Source organism: Notolabrus celidotus, chromosome 7 (assembly GCF_009762535.1).
Source record: "Notolabrus celidotus isolate fNotCel1 chromosome 7, fNotCel1.pri, whole genome shotgun sequence".
NCBI classification, from domain to species: Eukaryota; Metazoa; Chordata; class Actinopteri; order Labriformes; family Labridae; genus Notolabrus; species Notolabrus celidotus.
In genome coordinates, this window is record NC_048278.1 from 13,799,795 (window position 1) to 13,826,154 (window position 26,360).

General features: G+C 39.1%; 1 protein-coding gene across 1 annotated transcript; it reads left to right on the forward strand.

Moving 5' to 3' along the window:
* Positions 1-104: 104 nt before the first annotated feature.
* On the forward strand, positions 105-19,541 carry unc93b1 (unc-93 homolog B1, TLR signaling regulator). Its single transcript, XM_034688366.1, has 13 exons — positions 105-310; positions 2,488-2,604; positions 2,720-2,864; positions 2,989-3,142; positions 3,258-3,419; positions 6,430-6,559; positions 6,673-6,766; positions 7,557-7,681; positions 9,094-9,276; positions 9,405-9,678; positions 9,773-9,894; positions 10,001-10,123; positions 13,943-19,541. The coding sequence occupies exons 1-13, from the start codon at positions 308-310 to the stop codon at positions 14,204-14,206; spliced, it is 1,896 nt and encodes a 631-aa protein (XP_034544257.1). The 5' UTR covers positions 105-307; the 3' UTR covers positions 14,207-19,541.
* The last annotated feature ends 6,819 nt before the right edge of the window (positions 19,542-26,360 follow it).

The window sequence follows — 26,360 nt, forward strand, 5'->3', positions numbered from 1 at the left end:
ATTATTATGTCAATAGGCTACTTTAAGTGCTGTCAGCTCTTTCAATGTTTACCTGAACTACAGACAGAGGGAGGAGTTTAAAGTGTGTCTGTACCTTTAAGACGAACAGTGAAGCAGATTGGAGGGAGGAAGTGAAAACAACTGACTTTCGTTTCCTTCGTGAAACATATTTATACCTGCAAGTTATACGTCGGAAAGGGGAAGTAAATATAGAGAGCAGGAGTGACAGAGGTGGGCTGAGAGTTTCTGTCTCACAGGTGGACGACTAGTCCAGTCTGGTGTCCACGAGGAGCAACGCGCGAGAAACATGGTAAGTGACATTGAAGTTTGTTGTACACAAAATGAGGTTTAAGTAGGTGTGTGTGTGAAAATGTAACTAATATTTGAATATTTGGTGTGACTCTCTATAACAGCAATAGAAAGTAGGAGTTCGTAAAGGTAGATCGTGTTAGTGACAGATTATACGATAATGTCAGTATTGTTTGGCCTAATGGGGACATTAAAGAGACTTTGAAAAGCACGCGAAAGACATATAAAGCACTTTAAGTGGCAACGACCTCATAATAAAGGGAATATGTAATGCCCCTATAAAAACGTGCATATATAAACATGCTTGGCATTTACCTTGGTAGAAATGTAGCTAAAGTGAACAGAGGCGAACGACTCGGTACAGTGCTGAAAGTGTGATCGTGTTGGGGCTCACATCCTCTTTTCATACTCTTGTAAGCTGAGATAAAAAGAAAGGGAACAAACTTTTCAGAAAGCCAGTAGGCCTATGAAAATCGTATAGATAAGTTGCTAGAAGGCTCAAAGCTTGCTGTTACATTGATGCAAAACAATACAAAGATCCAGTTTTGAAACGTATGAAGGACAATAGTTATTTTTCAGAAGACAGGAACATATCTTGTATCCCTCAGAGAACAGTATATGATATTTCAATTCATTGTAAGACTGTTTTTCATTTTATTTAAAAAATGTTAAAACAAGAATCAGACATGCAGGGGCGGACCCAGACTTTTTTTTTCTGGAGTGGTCCAACTGGAGCGTGGATTTATGCATGGATTTGATGATGTGTATGCACATACACAGGAATGAGGAGTTTTTCCTCAACCCTACTGTATACACTTATCACATCTACTTTAATTACTAACATGAAAGTATCATACAGATGTTTGCTCCTGTTTGACTTTGAAAACAAACAAAGGAAATTCTGCTTCTGACAAGGCAAATAGCCAATCCAAGCGGCATCTTCTGGCCAGGAGAATTGAAGCCAATGTGGAAGTGTTAAAAACTGCAGTTTCTTGAATGTCTGCTTGAGGCTGGCTCCAGAAGTACTGGAAACCACATACAGACCCATTCAAAAAGAGGATCTTTACAGCAGAAATAAACATGTTTACAGCCTGGTACAAAAAATGATTGTAGTCTAGCTCATTTCCCGATCAGCACACACTTAATTTTTTCATGACACTGCAGTTTCGAAGATATTAAGATCACAAGTTTTACATCATGAGAGGCACAGCTGACTGGTTGGAACACCGTAGATGTTGGCTAGGAGGCTCAAAGCCCGCCTCTTTACCTCCCACTAACTCGACAGAAGTTTGATTGATCTCAACATTTCCAATATGGCTCGTGCCGGCGATTGGTTTCAAAATAGCGCTTCAGAAACAGATGGGTGAAGTTATGGATAGTACTTCCATTAATTATACAGTCTATGTGCCAATCCTATATTGCATTCATGTGAAGTCTGACAAATCAGAAAAAACAAGTTCCTGAATTGGAAAATGCATATGAACGCCTGCTCAAGTCAGAACAACTGCTCAGAAATTCAGGCAAGAATTTGGTGCTCGACTCACCGACTTGATGTCATATTCGTCATCAACATGGTGGGTAAACAATATTTGGTCAGTATTAAGAAACTTTTTATTGTTTCACGTATTGCATCATCAATTTTTTTGTTTAAATATAATTTGTTATATGTTATCACCATTAGTTGTTGTGTGACCTAGAATCATTAAGAAAGTTATTTTTTAACATTAATATAATATTTAACCCTTGCAATAGATCGTTATTTCTTAGCATCCCACCTCCATTTAACTGTCAGATAACATTAAACCTGACTTTCTGAATTCAAAGCACATGAACGCACCGCAGTCAGAAAAACGACCTCTCAACTCTTAAACTGGGACCATGTGAGGAGCACATGAATGCAGCACTAGTTGGGGGTTTTGGGTTGGGTTCAGAGTCAATATAAATAACTCTAGCTTCTCTTAAGAATAGAGGCCTGTATAATATTTAACAACACTTGTCATCCTTTACATTTTGTACACTCAGCTACTAGGAAATGTATGTTCAAATATTATCATGTTATCCTGCAAATGCTCTTATGTTTTTAGCAATGCATAAAAATACTGATCATTTTACAACTATTTCATGCTAAAGGGTAAATTAACCAACTTGTAATCCAATTTTCTCTGTTTTGAACACTAGATGGAGGCAGATGATGATGAATTGTTGCTCACAGATGCAGAACAGCCAGCTGCACCCCCTAATGGGGGCCTGAATGAACTGCTGAATGTGGGGCAGGATGCTGACATGCAGGGCCAGGTGAGCTGCCTACTGTGCTGTGAAAAACCTTGCTGCTCAAGTGTCAGTGGTACAATTAACCTCTTTTGCTCTAATGAGCTGGTTGTCAATCTGACTCACATTTTTTCCACCTTAGGTAGAAGAGTTTCTGGCAGCCCCCCAGGCAGAGTACAATGAAGAGGAAGAGGAGAGGAAATACTACAGGAGGAAGAGACTGGGAGTGATTAAAAATGTTCTTGCAGCTAGTTTTGGAGCCATGATTGTGTACAGTGTGTACATTGGTGAGTCTTACAGGAGAAAAGTATCTGAATGGACAGAGAATAAAATGCTGTCACAGATGCTGTGATTTGTTCTTTAAGATGAATCTCTTAATGTGTGTAAAGTATGTGTTTTAACATCCTGCAGGCCTCCTACAGATGCAGCTGATCCTTCATTATGATATGACTTACCGGGAGGTGAAGTACAGCAATCTTGGGTTGGAGGACATCGATCGCAAGATGCTTATGGGCATCAACGTCACACCCATCATAGGCCTGCTATATACCCCCATACTTATCAGGTGGACACATGACTCAACACTGACTATTGAATGAAATAGTTATTTTTAATATAAGCATCCTTGGTCGATCTATTTACTCTTTATATGTGATGCTTCATGTTTTTCTCTCTGCCAGGTTTCTGGGTACAAAGTGGATGATGTTCCTCGCTTCAGGAATCTACGCACTCTTCGTCTCAACCAATTACTGGGAGCGTTACTATACATTGGTTCCATCAGCTGTAGCTATTGGTGTGGCCATTGTGCCCTTCTGGGCATCCTTGGGGAATTATATCACAAGGTAAGAAAGAAGGGTGGGGGCCTGGAGATGTTTCACCGAGAACGGAAGTTTGACCTTTCTTATGTCACAGCACACAGGTCAAACTGAAAGTGGAGCAGCGTAGTGAGCCGAGATCTCACAGGAAAACTATCCTACATCTTTGTAGTACCCTCACAGCATTAAAACATAATAATATATATATTTTTTAACATACACATACAAAATGCAGAAAAAGTTCTACTGTTACATTTGAAATATGTCTATCAGTGCTTATCAGAAACACAAAAATGGTGAGTTGTAATAGAGTTTGAAGCAGATTGGGGGTTGTAGAAAGTAGGAGAGATATAGTGAATAGGGAAGTGCTGAGGTGTAGGATGGGGAAACAGGAGCATGTCCCCCTGCTTTTGGTCATGAGTCATACAGACAAACAACAGTTGCTAACCAGAACTAACCTGTTCTTTTTCTCTCTTCTTCTTTAATTTCAATCGTTAATTTCTTCAACTGTACTCTTCATTGTCTCATTCTTCAGCTTTGTTTTTACCTTACTCTTCATTTACCCGTGCTCTGTCTTTTTTACTCTTCCTTACAGTCTTTTCTTTTTAATCTTTTATGCTCTTTTTTGGACCCCCCCCCCTTAATTTTCTCCATCTCCTCCTTTTTTTTCTCTTCCCAACTATTTGTTTCTCTTTCTATTATCCTTGCTCTTCATATGTTATTCTTTTTTTCTCTTCCTTATATTCTTCCTTTCTGTACTTTCCTTTTATTTTATCCAGGTGCTCCATGGCCTTCATGTTGTTGGTGAGCATCTGAAAAGAGCATACTATACGCTATACTGCACATTATAATACCTGTTCTGAAACAGTTTCAGAGCAGCTGTTAACATGTGACATGACGTTAACACTGAACTGACACAGCGTACATGCAGCTGGTTAGACTTACCAATGAGGCTTTTCTGCAGAGTATCAAATCCTCCTTATACCACTGCTCCCACTGCTCTTCAGCTCCTTCTCCTCCTCGGCCAGCAGGTCCAGATGGTCCACATGGCCCTGGTTCTGGCCTACATCTTTTCTACTTACCTTCTAAAGGAGGTTAGCTTTTTCTCTGACCTCCTATTGGAGCGGGCTCTCCTCCACCTGTTCGTGCTCTTGCAAAATAAAGGTGCCAGAGACTCATGCTAAAAGCCATGGGCAAACACTAACAGGCTAATCCAAAAAACAGACATTAGAGCAACACTATAAAACCCAACAGCCTAGAAACCACAGTATAATGATATATTAATAAAAGGCTTGAAAGGAATACAGGTAATCTTTCTGTTAGGCAGTGACAAGATTATTTGTTATGCACAAGCACAGGTGAGTCTGTGTGCGCATGTGTGTGCTTCATATTAGCTCAAAGATACTATTGATTTAGGTTGTCTGCAGAAAATTAGCTTTGTGCACATGTCACTGTGTTTTCTCTGCTGCTTTGAACTAAACTTCTTCTAATGATGCTTGTGTTAATTTGTGCTAATCACCCAAGGAGTCATCTGGCAACAAATAAAAGCAGAAAACTAATTAAATATTTTTTGCAAGGTTTTATTTCAAATGTAACTACTGTCAGTATCTGTATTTTTAAAGTAATGGAAAAAATATGTAATTTTAGATGATTTAAAAAATGGTTCTGAAAGGTCCCCCACAAACCCTCATTAGTGTCCTACGACCCCCCAGGGTGTCCCAACTCCCACTGTGCTGCTCTAGTAGACCAAATTTGTCCTTTAGAGTTTGTTTTTCTTTTCCAGAGATTTTAAGATAAGATATTACTTCAATTGATCCCCGGGAGGAAATTCGGTTGTTGCAGCAACCCAGACATAAGTACAATCAAAAAAACGTTTCAATAAGTAAAAAAAAAAAAAAAAAAAAAGATAAATAAATATAGAATACAAATTTAAGATATATACAAACTGTATTATTAGGGTGTATGTGGGGCCTCTAGTCTGTTTGGCAACACATCTATTTTCCAGTGCAGTTTCCATTTTCACACTCAGTGCTCATATTGTGTTTTTATGACCAGAGTACAGGTCATAAAAATGATTTGGTCAATGTTCGAGGCTACTTACAAAATGTTTCACTTTCAGTTTATGCTGCTTGGGATATTACTGCAACCAGGGTATCACAATATCTTCTATAGCCTATGTGTGCTTTGTGCTCTGCATACATGTGGGCACAAAAGACGCACAGATGTTAAATGTGCAAGCCTGAGCCCAGTCTATTTTTATTGAAAAGTGTTACAGTCTTATATGAGCAATACTCAGGGTGTGAGCAAACCTGATTGAAGCAGGAAATTAAAGGTTGTCTGCTTCATTCATATGTGGTTCAAGTAACACTTCTTCTTAGAGCCCTGCACCTCTCTTTGCACCTACAACAGAGGCCTCGGTACAAGAATAAACACAGCGAGGTTTGAGCACAGACAGACAGTGTATTCCTGCAGACGATTTAGATGGTAGTTTCACATTTAGAAAGCAATCATGGGAAGGATGCAATTACTTCAGTATGCTAAATTAAAATCCTTGAGTGAAATGAGAATCAGACGGTACTGATGAGACTCTATCGTCAAGGGTTATTACGCCTGTACAAAAATAGGTGTACAATGAAATAGTGTGACATTGTTCTGTTCAATGGAAGGCTCAGAGGACAGTTTATCATGCTCTTTTTTTGTGTAGCTGCCCGAGCTGTACAATGAAAGGCTTTTCAATCTGTGATGTTTCTCCTTGGCACAGTTTATATTTTTAAATCATGCAGAAACACCTCCCAGGAAACATTTTTTATCACTAAAACTACATGAATAAGTTACTGAATCCCAAATTGCTCTTAGGAGCACATACTGAGGGTTGGTGGTCGGGTGTCCAGCTCCTGCAGTCTGCATGCTGAAGTGTCCTTGGGCAAGACGCTGAACCCAGAATTGCAAAACCATAGCATGTGAATGTGTGAAATTGGGAATAAAAACAGCCTCTGTTAACAATGTGTGAATGTGTGTGTGTGTTGAACACAAACAGGATGGCCCAGCAATACTACGAATATGTCAACTACAGGGACGAGCACGTTCAGGAGCAGAGGAAGCTTCCTAAGGGAGTTTGCCACAGCTACATCATCATCTTCCATTCCATCTTCAACATCATCTTCCATGTGAGTCTTCGGCTGTCCTGTCTCCACGAATGCTTCAATTTATTTGATGTTGTGTGCAAATTGTGTGCAAACAAATAAGCATCAGTCCCTGTCTTTTCTCTCTTAATCATCAGCTGAGTTTCGTCTTTGCGGAGTTCCCCATGGTTTTTGTCCTGAACAGATATTTGCAGGAGGATGACCACATTCTCTCCCAGGTCACTACCTGCGGTAAAGTCACATGTCAATTTATCTCCACATACTAATCATACTGACACTGCATGCGTTAAGAATATGTCTGTTATATCCAGATCTTTACCTGACTATTAAATACTTAAAATGCCTCATGTCTAGTGACTGTGAAAATAGAAAAGTGGTTGCTGTCACTTTAAAAGGTGATAATTTGTCAGTTTGTTCTAAAGCTGCCAGCAAGCATCTAAAAAGCTTTAAAAGTTTGATTATTTTGATTTCAAAACATCAAACATTCTTACAAACTAGTCAAGTTATATCAGTATTTTATTTTCATAATACTAGTTTGATCAAAATCAAAAAATAGAAACAAGGTCTCTCATTCTTTTTACTGTCTTCCTCATGTCTTAAAGTTGTGGTTTCTCAGAAAACCGGACCATTCATAGGTTTGCATTAAGTAGAAGTACGTTTTTTGGCTTCTATACTTTAGTGGGCAGCAAGTTGCTACTGTGAAACTAGTGAGTGCAACACTCCTGCTAAAGCCGAAAATGTGTTTCCTGGCAATACTTCCTTTTAATATTAAACAAGAACAGTAGTAAACAAAGAAGGTTCACACCACCCCATGACCACAGACTGCTTCTTCAAAACACAAAACCACTCGTACAGTTTTATTTCAGCTCTGTTCATTATCCATTCAGCTTTTTTCTCTGTAAAATGTAGCCTCAAGCACAAAGATGCAGTCTCAGTGAGTCAATCAAACCGAATTGAACATGTTTTTTCTCCTGTCATCACACTCTTCCCTCATGGCTGAACCCTCTTCTTCCCTTTTCAGGAGCAAATATCAGCGGAGTGATCCCCGGCTTCAACACCACCGTGCTGAAAAACCTGCCTAGCTCCATGTTGCTTATCAAGGTGGAGAGTGTGCTTATGGGCTTTGCCTTCCTGGCAATGATCATCGTAAGACCACACACACACGCACAGACACAGACAAGAGTTAGCCCTTGAGCAACATTTAGACATCAATTTTAACCCTGCCCAAAAGTAGAACTTAACTGAAATTGTTATTTTCTTCATGTTTAAATCCTTCAACGTTCTGTTTCATATTTAAAAAATAGATGACAAAATGTTAGGAGCCACACACACAGAGGGGCAGTGGCTCATTCTTTAGCTTGAGAACTGAAAGGTCATTGGTTAAAGTGATGGTGATGATGTGATGATGATGATGTTACTTTATTGTCAGATAGAGTCAGCAGCTCAATTTACAAGAAGAGAAGATAAGAAGATACACATCATATTTAATTATTTAATTAATTATTTATTTAAAGGGACAGTGCATATTTATGAACATTTCAGCGTAGCTTCCCTATAAATATGCCAGAGTTAGCCAAACATCAAACAGCTTATTCAGAGGTTTTTAGTGTACTATCGATCTGGGAATCTGTTACATATTCTGTTAAACTAAAGATTGTTGCAGGAATTGCTACAAAATTGAGGGGTAGTGGTGTAGGTGAAATGAGTGATCGCTTATAAGAAATCCCTACTACAAAAAATATTTAAAAAACAACCAACTTTCAGATCATAAGAATGCCAGGGGGCAACTGTGGCTCAGTGGGTAGTTGTCTATCAATTGGAATGTTGGCGGTTCGATCCCAGCACCGGCAGTCACATGCTAAGTATCCCTTAGCAAGACACTGAACCCCAAATTGATCCCGTTGTTGTTCAGCTGTGAATGTGAACGAATGAAATTAGCTAATACTGATGGCCCCTTACTATAGCCACTACCATCAGTGAGTTAATGTGGTCTGAATGTGACATGAAGTGTAAAGGCGCTTTGAGTGGTCAGAAAGACTAGAAAAACTCTAAATATGTACAAGTCCATTTAACCCCCCAAACAATTCAGCCATTTTAGGTAAAAAAAGGAAGATATTTACACACAACTTGGACTCCATTAGGGACAGCTGTTAAACTGTTATGAAAATGAACTACTTCCACACAACCTACCTATGAATAATTGTTAAGACTGAAACGTTTTAAAGCAGCTTTGGAAAAATATATCAATAGACTGATAGAATGAGAACATTTTTTATGGCACAAGAAAGAAGCAGAGAAGAAGAAACACTCTGGGATCCACACCTTTGTGCATTTCAGAACAATTTAGAGGGCGCACTCGAGAAAAACATTGTTTGAATTGCATTTCTAAATTGACCTGAGTGTTCACCCAAGCTCTTTTTCAGCATTGTGTTTACAGCTGCTTATTTTTCCCACAGTGATATGAACACCTCACTGTTCTCACCAAAGCGCTCACAAACACCAGATTCATTCAAAATTGTTCACACTATATTGACTATGTTTTTTTCTCCTACCCACAGTTCCTTTTGCTGTGCAGTGCTGCGTACCGGCCAACAGAAGAGATTGATCTCCGCAGTATTGGCTGGGGAAACATCTTCCAGCTCCCTTTCAAACACCTGAGAGACTATCGGCTGAGACTGCTCTTCCCCTTTTTTGTCTACAGTGGATTTGAAGTGCTGTTCGCTATAACCGGATTCTCCTTGGTACTGTTCTGTCAATCAAATAAATAGAATAGGAAAGTAGCTTTTACTTGCATTGCTTCTTTCTGTAAGTGTTTTGTTAGTGATATGAAAAGCTTTTTTTCCATGTGATTTCTGTCTTCTCCCTACAGTCATATGGAGTGTGCGCTTTGGGCCTGAAAAAACTGTGGCTACTCGTACTCGTCTACGGCCTCTCCTGCTCCATATTCTCCTCCCTCTCCCTTTGCCTCCTCCGTCTGCCGCGCTGGGTATGCCTGGTGGGGGGCGCTGCAGTACATGGAGTCCTGCTGGTGGTTCTGATGGCGTTTTCTCTGAAACCGAACGAATCAAGTTATCAAGGCCCACTGCTGGTGATCTCTGTGCTGTGGGGACTAGGCACTGCCCTGAACAAGACAGGTGTCAACAGTGAGTCACAGCCGTGATCAAGTATCTGTGTTGGCTCATTAACTTTGTCCGCACATGACATGTTGTAACATGAACCTCTCTGTGTTTGTGTCAGCCCTGGTTGGTATGCTGTACGCTGAGGAAAAAGAACGCCTGGACGTTGTCTACACCATCTATCACTGGTGGCAGGCCATCGCCATATTCATAGTCTACCTCTGGTCCAACCTGCCGATGAGGGTATGCTTGTTTGTGTCACGACAAAATACAATGTGTTTAATTTCTTAAAGAGGAGACAGCTCATATTGTTTACCATTCATTCACACATTATGCCCCTCTTCCTCAGGCAAAGCTCTCCATCCTGCTGGCTACTTTACTGCTGGCCTGTTATTGTTACTGGGTGATGGAGCGGCGGCTGGCTAGAAAAGAGCCTTACAGACTGCCTCGTATTCCTCGCCCACGACACAAGGTAAAGAAGTAGAAGGATGTCAACCAAAGTGGTACTAACTGATGCTCAGAGGGAAAGCATGTGAAGAATGAATGCAGCCACGGTTGTTTGTGGGGGGTGACAGCAATGCACTTTGGTGTTTCAGATCAATGCAGGAGCAGCAGTTTAATGGCCTGTTTGCTTTTAAAATCCTACACCATAAAGCTAACTGTGACAGAAGCATAGAAGAAAAGTAGAGACTTGGCAAAATAGGCTCTTATGGTGCGTTCACACCAAATGCGAACGATCGCGCTAGATGCGCGAATATAGACGCGCGAATGATTTGTGTTTACTCGCGCTACTCGCGCGAATGACTCGCTCAATTCGCGCGTAAAAATCGCGTGTAAACGAGTGCCAAGACGTGAATATACGCGAATTTACGCGAGAGGGAGGGAGGCTCCCACGCCACAGCTGTCTGTTGTCATCAAACAGAATACAGTGGAGGCTGGCTTGACTTTCGTTTCAGAAGTGGAGGCTGGCTTGACCGCAGTAACAAGGTTGAGCTGGCAGACATTGAATGGGGAAGCCGGTTATACTAAAGTGGGCAGAGATAACTTCCTACTACTACAAGCTGACAGACAAAGTTTTTCACAACTCACCACATAATCCTGCTCCCTCTTGTTGCCTTGTCGTTAGAGGAGATGAAAACACGTATAAATAAGGTTTTGTGTCATTAACTTCACACTTCTTTCTATAGGATGTGGGTGAAGGGGAAAAAATACATAACAAGAGGGATGTATAAAAATACAGTTAAAAGAGCACCTTTTTTCACCATAGTTGTGCTACCTTTTTTGTTTAGCACAGCAGAGGACCCTGCTAATGTGTGCTTGCGTGTGGGGTCAAGTAGACAGGAGATGAATAGACAAATTACAGGCCTGTGTCGACACAGACAATTTTTCTATCCTCTATCTTTCTGAGCTTATTTTTTGAGGGACTTGAAAGTAATAATGACAAGAATAAATTGACAAGAATAAAAAAAAAACAGCTGAATTTGAAGTCCACCTTCTTTGAAATACAGATCGGTGTATTTCGTATGTCCTCCATTGAGGTTGTCATGTGGGTATTAGGCAAACCTGAATGCCTTCAAAGCCTTCAACCCCCCCCCATCAATAAAGTGTGCTTTGCCTATTGTTTCATCATTTGGATGTTTGACCTTCTTCTTTGTTTGCAAAGAGTCACTTTTTCAGCTGGGTGGAGGGGGGGTCTTTGAGCTCACCTTGTATCTCAGCTGTCTGTTTTACTTGAGGGATTTTGTGATGTTACAACTCGTCTGAAAGTCCATCAAGGTCAAATGAGACAATCAGACTTGAATCGAAACCTTAATCCTCTGGCACATACAAAATATACTGAGATTAATTCAAGAAATGGATGTAATGTGAAGAATACTTGCAGGATGCTGATTCAAAAGGATTCTTGTGTATGTATCACCAAACATTTCTTTCAGCCCCATCCATTGTGTCATTGTGTCAAACCTATGAAAAAAGGAGAGAACATAGAGCCAAGTAAAGTCTGATATTCTTACAAAATGTATCAGTAGCTTCAATATCATATTTACTTCTATGGCTTCCTGACAGAGACAAAAATAGAAGCCGTGTTTGATTAATCATCCCTTTTTAATGCTGTTGGTGTAATGTCGAACCTTTGCTTCAGTCCTATAAAGAAGCACAAATTAGAAATACTGTTTCTATGGCTACCTGTTTTTCTCATATAAGTCTTTTACAGAGATTTAAAACAGGTTGTGAACGCTCTGCGATTACTGATCAGAACAGCACACAGATCAAAGTGTTGTGTTGCTAAATTCACTTCTATCTGCTAACGAATTTCAAGCAAGTAGTTTCATGGACTTTTTTCACTGTCTTATGATAGTGTAGCATGTCATGTGTTTATGTCTTGAGTAGCCTCTACTTCAGTATGCTTTCTTTGGATGACTTTTGTGTGTGTGTGTGTGTGTGTGTGTGTGTGTGTGTGTGTGTGTGTGTGTGTGTGTGTGTGTGTGTGTGTGTGTGTGAGTGTGTGTGTGTGAGAGAGAGAGAGAGAGAGAGAGAGAGAGAGAGAGAGAGAGAGAGAGAGAGAGAGAGAGAGGAGAGAGAGAGAGAGAGAGAGAGAGAGAGAGAGAGAGAGAGAGAGAGAGAGAGCTTGGTGGATTTATTTTTGAGCAGCTTTCATACTCTGAAGTTTTTATACAGAATCAAGCCTTATAAAACAACCGGCATTTGTGCCAGCTGCACCGTGAGCTGTATAGCAGGTAAAAGAGGGGAAGTGATTTACCACTGAGATTGCAGTCAGTCTCAAGGGTCAAAGAATATCACCTCACCTGTGGAGCCATGCATTCAGCATTGAATTGGATTAGTTTATGTTTGGCTCAACCTCAACAACAAATAAACCTAGCATATTTTAGATGTGACAAATACAATGTTTCATTGGCATGCTCACTCAAAACTACTCAAAAACTACTCGGTGCTGACTCAAAGTGGATAACATAATTGATAAATGTCAGCACTGGCAGTTAAGTTGACAAACACTTAATGTCAATAATCTGAAAGCAGGAAAAAGAAAAGAAACAAACACGTTTTAGCCCTAGGCTTTCTTCAGCGTCTCACCAACTGGGTAGGTGTTTAATTTATCACAATTCTCGCCAGGTGACAAATGAAAAAACGCCTGTTACAAAATAATACAAAATGATAGTAAGTAACGCAAACACAAGAATCACAGACAAAATAGAAATAAACTTATTTTAAATAAATACAAATAATAAAAAAATACACAAAAACAAAAATTTAAATACACAAAAAAAATACTAGAAACACTTTGACAACCTCTCCACAGTGCGATCAGAAATTGATTACCAAGATACGACATTACAAGTATTGCAGAAAACAGGAGAAAGAAAGTTCTTCATTTAAGCCTCCAGGAAACTCCGTCTGTAGATGATGGATCCAATGTGCCTCTCTCTGGAGGAGTCTCCTATCTCTATCACCTCCCTCGACAGTAGCCCACGGGACTCAATCCACATGAATCTCAGCATGCAATGACATACAAGGAACTCTGAGGCCCTAGGAAGTCAGATGGACCGCAGCCTCTAGAGTAGAAACCAGAATGTTGTGGAAGTTTGGAGAGAAGTATCTGTGAGGGAAAGCAGGGCTTGGCTCAGGCTATGAAATCGAGGTTGTCCTGCTATCTCCCTGGCCAAACTTAATATATGACGTTTTTTTTGTTTGACCTTTAACTGGTAGCTAAAACGTGACTGCAAAACACATATCTACCTTTGAGATCCCTCCCTTATTCACAACTTGTCACTTACATTTTGTATATTATATCACTTCGCAAGTGTACTCATTATAATATTGTGATTCCTTTACCACACGTATCTTGTGTTTTTCTTCAGCTCACCTTAGGGGCTCATTTAATTAAGCATATCTTAATGGTGTTGGTGATGTCATCATTGATGTCACTGTGATGTGGGCCTAACTTTTGTTGACTTTTCTGCTCTTTCTCGTCTCAGTGGCTCTTTTCTTTTCTCAGTGGCTCTTTGGTACGCTCTGCTGCAGATAATGTGCTAATTTAACGGCCTATAAAGGAAGCTCATATTAATTTGGGGTTGAGGGAGTGATGATGCAGGGCTGCCTTAAACAAATGCCTCAGTTTGATTTAATTATGAGTTCATTGGCCTTACTTTCCTTGTTTTTCTGCTGAGTCTGCTGAGTTGCCCTCAACACTTCACTCCTTGTCTCTCTAGCTTAACTTCATTACACCCTCTTTCTCTCCCATGCCAACAGTGTAATGCATTACTTGTTTCTGCAGGTCAAAGGCTATCGCTACCTAGAAGAGGACAACTCGGACGAGTCAGACTCTGAGAACAGTGAAGAGGAAGACAAAGATGAAGAACACATGGGGCATCTGGCGGATGAGATGGGAGCAGAAGAGAGGGAGGAAGGAGGAGAAGAAGTGGGGCTCCTGGGGTCTGACTCACCAAGAGCCAGAAGGAGAGTGGTCGGGGGTCAACGCCCCAGAGGGGAAAATGCCAGTGTGAAGGAGGGAGAGGGAGAGGAGCGTCAGGAAGGGTAAAGGAGGAGAAAGAGGAGGTGAATGAGGGGAGATTGGTTGCCAGATGACTGCTAAAAAGAATAGAAAGAGTGAGAGAAGTGCAGAATGGGGTTGTTCATAATATAGTATTGATACATTATGAACATGACTCCTTAATTGTTAACATAAGTGAGCTTTTTTTGCCTCTTTAACAATCATCATAAAAGGGATCTAGAGTAAAGGGTACAAAAACTGTAAATAAAAGGATACATACATTTTCACCAAGAGGTACGACACACACATTGCACACATTGGTTAGAGCAAGCCTGAAACGTGCAATACAACAAAAAAGATTGTTTTTCTCTTGCTGCACAGTTTGTGTCTCAGTTATTGAATGTGCAATTCTTACATGTTGTGGTTGCTTTTGTGCTCTGTCAAGAAGAGAGCATTTTGTACATTTTATTATTGATTTTTAAAAAGGAGAACTTATCTGACAATAAGAACTCAAAAGAAAGAAAATAAATTAGAAATTGATTTTCTAGATCCTCCTCAGGGTGAATTGTTTTTTTATGAAGTTCTTTTCAGAGTGTCTGGTGCTGCTGAATGTGAGCAGGCTCATTTGATTTTCTGTCCTTGTTTACTGCAAAACCTACGCATGTGCATATTTTATCTCTGGTTTTATTATACCCTTATCAAACCGGATGGTTTCTGATGAGATTAAGATATTCTCCTGGAAAAGATAAAGGGAGTTACGTTTTTTCAAAACAACACACAGCCACAGTAAAAGCAGAAACCCAAAATTAAACATCCACTCAAAAAGTACAAGAAAAACAAACACATCTATGTCCTGATGCGTCTCATGGGAGGAATAAAGTCACAGAACTTAGATTATATATTTGAATATGGCTCAATTTGCGAGAGGTATGAGCAATTATGACCAATGCTAGTGAGGTACTGGGAAACAGTGGCAACAGAGATGCTGCTAATTTGAATTGCTTGAATTGTAAACATGCTGAAGTCAGCATGCTAACATGCCAACATAAACAATGTTATGGTGTCTATTTTGAATCTAAAGTATTTGGCATCTCAATGTTACATGTTAGCATGCTAAAATTTGCAAAAATGCACAATATGCAAACAGAGCTGAAGCTGATAGGGTTGATGTTACTTTTGCAGATATTGACTCAGAAACCAAAGGTCTGGATGAATAAAGATTGAAACCCTAATCAGAAAGAAAATATGGCTTGAAAGTCAGAGGATCACTGATGTCATACAATTCATTTTGGCAGATGAAGGTTTGTACAGAATATCATGGGAATATAGTTGTTTTATTCCATTATATTTCACTTCAAACGACCAATTGGGGTGACTGTGGCTTAGTGGGTAGAGTCGGTCATCTATCAATCTGAAGGTTTGCTGTTCGACCAGTGTGGTGGACTGATTTATGTTGTCACCACACTGGTCCATTAAAATAATTATTAGTGTGTTACTTTTTAATCAGAAAGATGGTACTGCGAACAACATATCACAAAAACAAGGTCCTCACACTGCACACATAGGTGTTGACATACTTCAGTCCACCTTCTTCCATGGTGTCCACAATTAAAATGTGTTTTAATCATTCAATGTGACATGACTTTGAAGTGCTTTGAGTGGTCTGAAGGCTATAAAAGCAGAGGTACACCTCATTTCCATTCAAATTGGCTTTTTTTTTTTACTGAGAACACCTTGAGCCGTCATGATAGAAAAATTACTGCTGTAATTATTGAAATCTATTATTTTAAAATTCCATGTAGCGGTTCTCTTGCTTCAATGTGTGCTGGATTACCGTCACACTTTCATGGCTGACTGGGACAATTGTACAGAACAAAGTCATGGTGATGCCATTTGTCGCAGTGCTGTGAAAAGTCAAACTGTCAATTGTGATAGGTATACAGGGTTTTTGAACCATGACAAGTTCCGAGTTTTGAGACCAGGTTTTGGGTAATTATTAAGAGTTATTTCATGTTTTTTGGAAATAACCTGGCCTCACCAATATTTTAATCTTTGTTAGATATGATCCAGGCTGTCATACATTCTACTGCTGGTTAGACTAATGATCACATGTACACTTAAGTAGGTACTGTACCCTGAAATTGCCATTGGGTTAGTTCACATGTTTATTCTGTCAAAGTGAAGTTAGGACACTGTAAAATGTTCATAAAAACAGATTTTGATGGTTAATAAATAATTTAAAGCTTGCATGTGACTGAAAACAGTACAAATACACCAGATTAAATGTTGAAACTGATAAGTCGTATTGTTTAATGTTATTAATATGAGTTGTGATCTCCTTTTTCATGACTTCTTTTTCGCAAAGGCCAAATTTTTTCTATGAGTGACAAGCCATTGTGGTTGGCCAAACATTTAGCTAGAGTCATGCTATGGTAATATGTGGCGGATATTGTTTGACATTTCCTGGCTGAAATATACAAGGCATATAGAAAAAGAGATAAAAAAAAAAAACAGGTGGTCCCTCTCCTCTTTAGAGCAGAGCATGCAGTATTCCATGATCACCAAAGAGAATGTCAAACTGTGATTTGTCAGACCACTGGACGGTTTCATTCGTCTATTTTAAATGGGCTTTGGTCCTGAGAAGTTTCAAGCATTTCCAGATCAGGTTTATATATGGTTTCCTCTTTGCATGGTACAGTTTTAACCAGAATTTTTGAATGCAGCAACTAATGTGTTTACAGAAATAGTTTATGATTTGAGTCCATGCAGTGATTCCCACAACAGAGTCATGTCTGGTTTTAATACAGTGCTGCCTGAGGGCCAGAGGAACACCACCATCCAGCATCAACTTTGGGTGTTGTCCCTTTTATACAGAGATATTTACAGATTCTCAGAATCTTTTTATGATATTATGATATGATGATTGAAAGTATTGGTTGTCTGTGAAATCACTTTGTAAACCCTTGTTTTTAAAGATGCTATATAGATAAAGTTATTAGAATGTACTATAGATGATGAATTCCCTGAATTCTTAGAAATTTTACGCTGAGGAACATTATTCTGAAATTGCCAAACTATTTCCTCACTCAGTCTTTCATAGAGTGGTGAACCTTTTCCCATCTTTACCTCTGAGACTCAACCTCTCTGGAGTGCCCTTATTATACCTAGTCATGTTATTAAACTGTTTCAAATTTACCTCATGAGTTGAGACTTCCTCTAGGCATTTCTTTAGCATTAAAAAACTTGCTCTGTTTTTTTGTCCATTTCCAAATTTTAAGATAGTTTAAAAATCCTAATTTCTCAGTTTCATCATTTGATTTGTTCTCTTTTCACTGTTGTCAAATAAATATAGGCTTCAAATGATTTGCAAATCAACAAACTCTTATTTTATGAATATTTTACACAACACCCCAACTTTTCGGAATTGGGGTTGAATGGTTTTTTAGAGTTCACTGATGTGAAAGTGCCTGGATGTTGCACTGATCCTTACACAGTTGATCTGATTAATAACATGAAGCTGAAGTTAACTTTGTTCTTCTCTCTTGATTAAACCTCCACATAAAACCAAGAGGTTATGTTGAAGTTTGCTTCTGCAGTCTGTGATTTTTGTTTCTATCACAAGTGGGTGGTGAAATCTCAGTCATTTTAAAGTTCAGTCAACAGTGACAGCCAAACATTAATCTCCATGGAAACTCTGAAGTACTTATGAGATAAAACATAATGTTTTCTTAAAGTTGTCATTGTTTTAATTACATTCACAGGCCCACACATAAAAAAACAAAGACCAAGTATTTCCAATGCCTTTTGCTAATGTTATAGAAATTATTGAATTAGAACCATTTTCAGAATTTAGGTTCTGTGTTAAAGCTGTAACAGAACAAAGGCATCATGCAATTTGGTCTAGTATCATATCTTCTCATTGTGCTTGCACTAACCAATCAAAAGAGGAAATACAATGAAACAGAATAATTATTATACACCGATAGGTCACAACATTATGGCCATCTGCCTGATAGTGAGTAGGTCTCCTTCTCATCAGTTCAGGGCTAAAACAGATGGGACCCGACCACTAAAGGTGTGATGTGGTATCTGGCACCAAGACATTTGCAGCAGATCCTTAAAGTCCTGTAAATTGTAAAGTGGGGCCTATATGGATTGCATAGGGGACAGCCTAGTTGTCCAGTGTATCTCAAAGATGCTTGATAGGATTGAGATCTGGGGAATATGGAGGCCGAGTCAACACCTTAATGTTTTTGTGTTACTCCAGGCCACCTTCTTCCAGCTATGAGCAAGGCACTTTCAGTGGCATACAGGGGTTAACGTAGGCCTCCTGATTGGTCTGCAGCTTTGAAGCGCCATATGCACCAAGATGAGCCTTTTAAACCAACTTGTTTGTGCTTATAGTAACTTAGTTGCTGTTTTTTCTAAAAAAAAAAAAAAAAGCATAACGTGACTGCACTCGTGCATTGTGAATAAATGTTTTGAGATATTCTAAAAAGTACCTTGGTAAATGGACTTGTACTGATACAGCGCTTTTCGAGTCTTTCTGACCATTCAAAGTGCTTTTACACTACTTGTCGCATTCACCCATTCACAAAACATTCACTCACTGATGGTAGAGGTTGCTATATAGTAAAGGGACCATCAGTATTAGCTAATCTCATTCATACACATACCACTGAAGAACAGTGGGAGCAATTTGGGGTTCATTGTCTGTCCAAGAACACTTTGGTATGCTACTGCAGGAGCTGGGATCATACCGCCAACCTTCCGACAGATAGACGACAGACTCTACCCACTGAGCCACAGTTTCCCAATTTTGAACATTTAAGTACTGTATTTTTAAAGCAAGTACTCCTGTAATTTAACCCAAGTAACAATTTGACAGAACAACTTTCACTGTGTTGGAGTACCGTTTGACTAGGAGGATCTATACTTTGACTGGGTTAATGAAGCTGTGTACTTTGTCCTCCACTGAGTATAAGACAGAACTTAAATAGCTCTAGCTCTCTGTGCCATGTGAAGTCTGTATATGCTGCTTGTAAATAAGAGGTTTGTAGTGGTTGGAGGTTGGAGCTGGGTAAGATGGGTTAATCCCTACATTTCTATATTCACATAGAAAATGTGTGTTTGTTGTGTAACTGGTTTGTGCCACCCCTGTAGGTTTTGACACCACACACTCTTTAGAAATGTTACTCTGGTGTTTTGTATTTCTTACTTTAACTGAGAGCGGTGGACAGTTAGGCCTTTTTTGTTTGATTTCTTTCATTTGTCACAATCCACCTTGCTTAATCCTCCCCCACACTTTGAAACCTTTGTGCTTTTGTTTATCAGATGTTTTTGTGGTTGTACAATAAACCCTTGAATTTAGATTGCACTGCTACTTTTGATTCCATCAATTTCTTTGGTTGTCCAGTTATATCTCTGCATTTAACAGGATCGTTACAGCACAAAATACTGTACATAAATCAAATAGAAATAGAATGGACAGCCTTACTGTCACACAAAGTACATTGTAATTAAGAAATGCACAACATCTAGTAACAGAGCAAACACTCATTCCAGTAACAAAATGCTGCACAGTGAAGACAAGAGTTGTGTAATACACTTACTGTAAAAGGAAAGCTATGAATCATGACTGATTTGTTGTTGGGGCTCTATTCAGGGCCCTTAAAAGTGAACCATATTAACAGTAGTGTTAATTTGAGGCCTAGTATACTGCAATAATATCTAAGGATACATGATGAGGGGAAGTGTCAAAATACACACACAGGCTGGTGACTCTGCAAGTTGATATTTAGCAGCTAATTACCATGTGCAGTGCTAGAAAATGCTATCAGTTGTGTAATCTCTAAACACAAAATACAGAATGTTATAAGTTGTGCAGGTATTAGGTTAGAAAAAACAATTGAATTTAAAAATAAAACGTTATTAAGAATAATTGCCTTGAATCAAATCAATCTGATATTTTTATGGTGCTAAAATGATGCTATTCATACATGTGGATATCATAGAAAACGTAAGTCCTTTGAAATTGTTGCTCTTAGCTGGGTTAAGACCTTCAGTATTTCCATTCATACATTTTCACATCATTCATACATTTATTCCACTCATTATAGTGAATCTAGAGCTAGTTACTATTACCATAAATAATAAATGAACACACTGGAGGTGGGTGGAGAGACCCAGCAGTTCATTTTGCCCCTGGTGGACTGACAGGCCATTTATACTGGTGAAAAAGTATTTTTGTAGTGGAGTTTAAACCTTTACAGACCATCTTTAACCTGAAGTGTTCACTGTATTTGTTAAGCCATGCTCTAACGTGTGTCTGTATTGTTGGAGTGGGATTTTCCCCCATCACCTGAAGGACCATAAATACTGTCAGACAAGCCTCAGCACGCCGGGCAGGGAGAAAGCTGCAAGAAATCAGCAGGTGTCTTTGCTGAAGGAATGACCAGGTAGCACATAGGATACATATGTTCCAACTGTGCAGAGTGTCTCTCAACAACTAGATAACTGAACGTGTTATGAAACTGAAACATAAAGTGGACTGTGGACTATATACATTTTTAAGTGGAGGTTTCGAAAAGGCTGTACAATTCTTTCATTCTTTTATTCCCTAGATTCATCAACATTTTAGCTCCAAAGTTAGAAATAAATAATTCATAACTCTGTCTCTGAGGTTTGATTTTACATTAATAATAATTTAATCAATTACAGCAAAAAATAAGGCTATTTGTACATCTTTGAACTCCTGTGGGGGCAGCTACATGTGTGCCATGTATCATACTGTATTGAACTGTATCGTGTCGTGTTGTGTCGAGTCATATCGCATCGTTTCCTGTTGTGTCAGTTTGGGTCGTTTCGTATGGTATGGTATGGTATGGTATGGTATGATATGGTATCATATTGTACTGTATCCTATCTAATTGTATAGTTTTTTTATTGTATTGTATAGTTTCATATTGTATTTTAACTTATTTTTTTCAGATTTTGGAAGAATGGCCATCAATATCCCTACAGCCTCAAGCCAAGATGCCATCTGTTGGAGGATATGCATCGTCCACAGTTCACTGAACTGGTAATGAGAGAGGACTCGTTCATGTGAGTGTTTGGTACGGGTTGGAGTTTTGTCCACTCCTTAATGATGTGGACAAAACTCCTGGGAACCACAGTCTGAGACTCCATATAAAAAGAGAGTGAAGACATTGAAGTTTTCAATCTTTACTTCGTCAGTCAAGACTTTTAAATATTGTAGTTTTAACTTTTAGTTAAAACTTGTGAATATTGTAAATATTTCAGTTATTAGTTTAAGTGATGTGGGCTACCAGCTGCAGCTTCAGTCACTGTAGGAAACATCAGACTCTACCTCTAACTGCAGTGTATGCCGAAGAAAACTGTCAAAATTGTCTACAACTCAAGTCTCTTCAAGACCCTTCCAGCAATCTGCTGTGGCTTCCACCTGTATTGTAGCTATGAGCTGTTCAAAAGCCACAGCCACCATACTCAACAGGAACCATCTCCAACTTCAGCCTCTGCAGGAACCATCAGCCATTTTAAACAGCAGAGGGGCATTACAGCTGCAAACCATGCTTCCAGTTGACTTCTGCCACAACCTTCAACCTCCATGTGGAATTATCAGCATCTAACAACACCTAAGAACAGTAACAGACAGCTGCTTTCAACTCAAGACTCTACCAGCAACCTGTACCTCCAACTGAAGCCCCTGCTAAACACCAGCAGACAATACCTTCCATAAAATCCTCTGAAAGTGACCTTTTTTTGCAACATGTGCCTCCACCAGCACAATATGAGAGACAGCTGCCATCAATGCCATCAACTGAAGCCTTGGCCAGCAACCTGAAACTGCTTCCACTTGCAGTTTGTGGCTGAGAGCTGCAGTCCATACCTCCAACTTTAATCTCTGTCTTCAGCAGCCAATGTTTCTATGTATAATCTCCAACTTGAAGGCCATTACCACTAACCCTGCAGTTGCTTTGCCCAGAGCCGGGCCTGACCTACTTGGTGCCTTAGGCAAGATTTTAACTGGTGCCCCTATTGTAACCAACTCCAACAATCACATCACATATACACTTAAAGACAACTGACATCAGCTTTATGGTTTACAGGTTTCCTTTGTTTTAAAATTAAAATTACCTCTAAAGAACATTATTTAAATTGTAAAAAAACTGATATTTAGCAGGAAAATAATTATACAATTTCAAAATGCATAATTAATAGTAGTAGAATTGATTCATTCATATAAAACACTATAATTTTCACTGTGCAAGTAACAGTAATGTATTAAGTGATGACTGAAAAGGTAGAAGCAAAATGCTTATTTAAGCCTAGCCTACATTTTATGTCTAATTAAGCTAACAGCTTCCTAGGTGTAAAGAAAACAACAACAACAAAACAAAAAACAAGTAAATCATGAACACTTAAAGACTTAAAAAACTTCTATGCATACCATTATTTTTAAAAGTGATTCACAAGCTTTTCAATGTTTTACGGCATCATTCTGCAATTTAATCCAAAATTAAATAGATAAAAAAATAAAGTTTCCTATTATCTTCAAATTTTCTTTCTTACTCATTTAGCGGCGCCCCCTATGGATGCCGGCGCCCCTAGCATTTGCCTATACTGCTTATGCCACGGGCCGGCCCTGGCTTTGCCCTACAGCCTCCACCAGCAAATGAACCTGTTGACTCCACCTGCTGTTACTGCCTCCAACTTAGGCTGCTCACTGCAACTCCAGCCTCTGACAGAAGACCAGCAGCTCCTACTTCCAACACGTAATTTGAAAGACAGCTTCTCCGAATACCTTAAGCTTACCAACCTATGGTTTGTGACTGACAACCCTCAGCCTACCCTCCAACTCCAACCTGTATTTAAAATCAGCAGCCAACATCCTAACTGCAGCAATCTGCCAGAAAACCATCACCTGTATTCCACCTAGTATGAAAGAAAGTAACTCCCTATTCTTCCACACTAAAGTCCCTGCCAGCAGCTTCAAACCTCCCTTCACCTCAATGATCAAACAAGTTGTGCCTATAAAATACATTTGTTTTCATCAAATTTGAAGGAAGTTTGTCTTTTCCTGCTTGTGTCTCATGTTTATCTCTACATGTAAGTGTAATTAAATAAATTGGAAATATATTGAAAGCTCTGATTTGTCCAATAAAGCCACACTACCACTTTTTTCTTTTTTGTGTGATTAAACCCAACGCTGCAGTCAATACATGGGATATCTTTTAACCTTTTCATTATGGTACCATATTACATAATGAAATAATGAGGGTAACAATTGAGAGGCATCACAGAAAATGTAGAATCCCTTTTTGTTGGAGTTTCAAAACAAAAGATTTATGTTCACAATATTAAACCACTGCTGGTTTGATACTGTTGGAAAAAGAGGGTTCTTGTTTTTAGAAAAACAATCTAAAACACTGAAACACCTAACCAGTGTAAATATTCATAGACATATCCTGCTTTTTTACCATATAATATAGATAAATATTAAGACTTTCATGTGGTAAGACTTCCAGGCAACACATTTCCGCAAATATGGTTGGAAAAAGACAGGTCACTCGATAAAAGTAAATATAGAATATATTAGGCAACATTCACAAACAGCATTGATATATGAAAAGCACTGACTATTTCTACAGTGCTTATCCAGTGCACACAGTGCTATTAGCTATAGATATTATCCCGTCCTCTTCAGGTGGTTCAGTCCTCTGCCTCCCTTGGTAACGTTACTTATGACTTGTAATAATGTAGCATCCTGTGAAGTATTGACAGATAAATCTCAGAGCTGCGGGGATCTTATGACAGGAGTGTGTGGGCTGAAATTCTACAACCACAGTATAACATTTACTAGGATGGTAGAAACTATTTGGCATTATTAAAGGAATATTTTTGACTCAAAATATCATTGAGTTGCTAAACTTTACTCAAAATGATATCTAGCTAGTATTTATTAGGAGTGCTCAGATGATATTAGGGTCTTTCAGTAGATGCTTGACTTGAGTAATAGTATAGTTGTTCCTGACATCATCTCATAGGAAAGTCTTTTTTAAACTTTCATGTCACTTCTTGCCCATTAGGTCATTAATATTACTGTAGCCAAAAGTTTTAAGTTTTAATAACTTATAAAGCAAAGATTGTGGCATTAATGGATTGTTGAAGAAGATACCAAAAGTAATAAAGGTATACCAAGAGTTCCCAGGGGAGTTTAGTGTGATTTCTCTTTCATCAAAGGTAGTTTTATATCTGTTCTGTCACACTTTTAGAAAAACAAATTTGCCACATCATTTTATCAAAGGGATAAAATCCCACACGCGACCTTCAATTAACCACAGATCACTGCCATCCACGGACAAGGCACGTGCCAGCTTTGAATAACCTGCTCTAATGGAAAGTCCTGTGGTGTAACTGGCTTTCAGATTAGTTAAAACCCTGAGCACCTCAGGTGATTGTGATGAGGTATTTTATTTGAAAATGGAGGCTGTGGCAGAGAATAGATGAACTCCTCACCCCTGTGTATGCTGAGTGCACCTTACATATGGTGCAGCGTGACCTTAAAAGGTCACAGGCATTAGAGTGAGCCTGGTGGCTACTTCTCCTCTCAGTATCTCTCAAACCCTATCTCACTGTACACACTTAAAACACACACACACACACACACACACACACACACACACACACACACACACACACACACACACACACCACACACACACACACACACACACACACACAAAGGGTCAGTCCACTGTCCATAGAGACTTACAGGCGTACAGGTGGTGTGACTCACGCTCCACTCTCCACTGGGATGGAGCAGATGATGTCCAGGCCACAGTTGTGAATGTTTCAGCACTCAGATGTGAACTCCTGACACTTTCCCTGGAAATAGTTCTGCTCAAACAGTCACCTGCACACAGAGGAGGACAGAGGATAGTACGATAGTGTGTATTGAATGTGTGTTCATATCTATGTTATAAAGAGTGTGAGTGTGAGTGAGAACTCACCCAGAAGAAAGGAGCTGAGCCTAATAGGTTTTGTTTTTTTCAAATTCATGGAACAGGGAAGGAGAAAAGCGGAAAAATGTGGGAGTAGCCTGTGAGAAACAAAAAAGGTTTTCTAAGATTTGAACTAAGTCCCAAATACCAATTTTCCATTCAAATCTAATGAAGTAAAAATAATTGTCTGAAACCCCCCCCCCAAAAAAATTGAGTTCTTAGACTAATCAGCACCAGGTAAGGTTACCTGGTGCTACTACTGTTCATTTGAAAATCTCATGCACGCACTTGTGCCACTCTGTGACACTGATGTGAAGGCAAGTGTATTAAATGTACAGCCAGTGAATATAGGTACAACTTCCCATGTTTAAGATCAAGCTCTGTTGAACAATTTATGATGATTTATTGACATGATTTTTTAAAAGTAAAACAAGAAAGAAATAACACTTCATAAAATAAATGAATTGATTATTTTTTTTTGGCTTTGAGGTAAATTAATTTAATTTTGAGCTTTTATACTAAGAGACTAAAAAATTTACATATTGATGCAGAAAAAAGACTAACTGGTAGACACCCAAAACATGTGTGAATTGTTTTACAAGAGGGGTGAGCATTCCTTTATAGCATTCCTCCATGTGTGGCCAGTAGATAATACGTAATGCAAATAACAATCACACAAAGTCAAATTTTACAGCCAACTTATTAACTTTCAGGAATCTTATTTTGAAAGGAGGAGGTGTATAAGTTCTGGAGTTTCCTTCGCTAATTATAGTTTATTTGTGCATCTTGTCTGTGTGCAAGTGAGCCTGCCATGTATGGGTAGCTCTTCTCCCCTGTCTCACGCGCTCTCTCTTTGTGGCTCTGTGCGGCCTGTCGACTCAGCAGATCATAAACAGCGCAGGCACAGAGATGATGGAGGTGGTGGTGGTGGTAGGGGGTGTGTTGGGGTCGGGGAGGGGGGCCTGTTGGTCTATTCGTATAGGTCAGCAGTGCCATCGTATAGAACAACAATGGCTAGGGCTATAGGTACAGAATGAGGTGGATTTGGAAAGCCAGTGGAGTCTGTTTCAATAGTTACAACCAAAAATACAGGAAATAAAGATTATACTTTATAAAAAAATATATGAAAAGACTCACTGTTGATTGAAAATGATTTGCAAAATAAATGATCAGATTTT

Excerpts from the sequence above, each read along its gene's own strand:
- unc93b1 (XM_034688366.1), top strand. Across the intron at positions 2,605-2,719 it reads ATGCTGACATGCAGGGCCAG|GTAGAAGAGTTTCTGGCAGC; the intron begins GTGAGCTGCCTA and ends TTTCCACCTTAG. Across the intron at positions 2,865-2,988 it reads TGTGTACAGTGTGTACATTG|GCCTCCTACAGATGCAGCTG; the intron begins GTGAGTCTTACA and ends AACATCCTGCAG.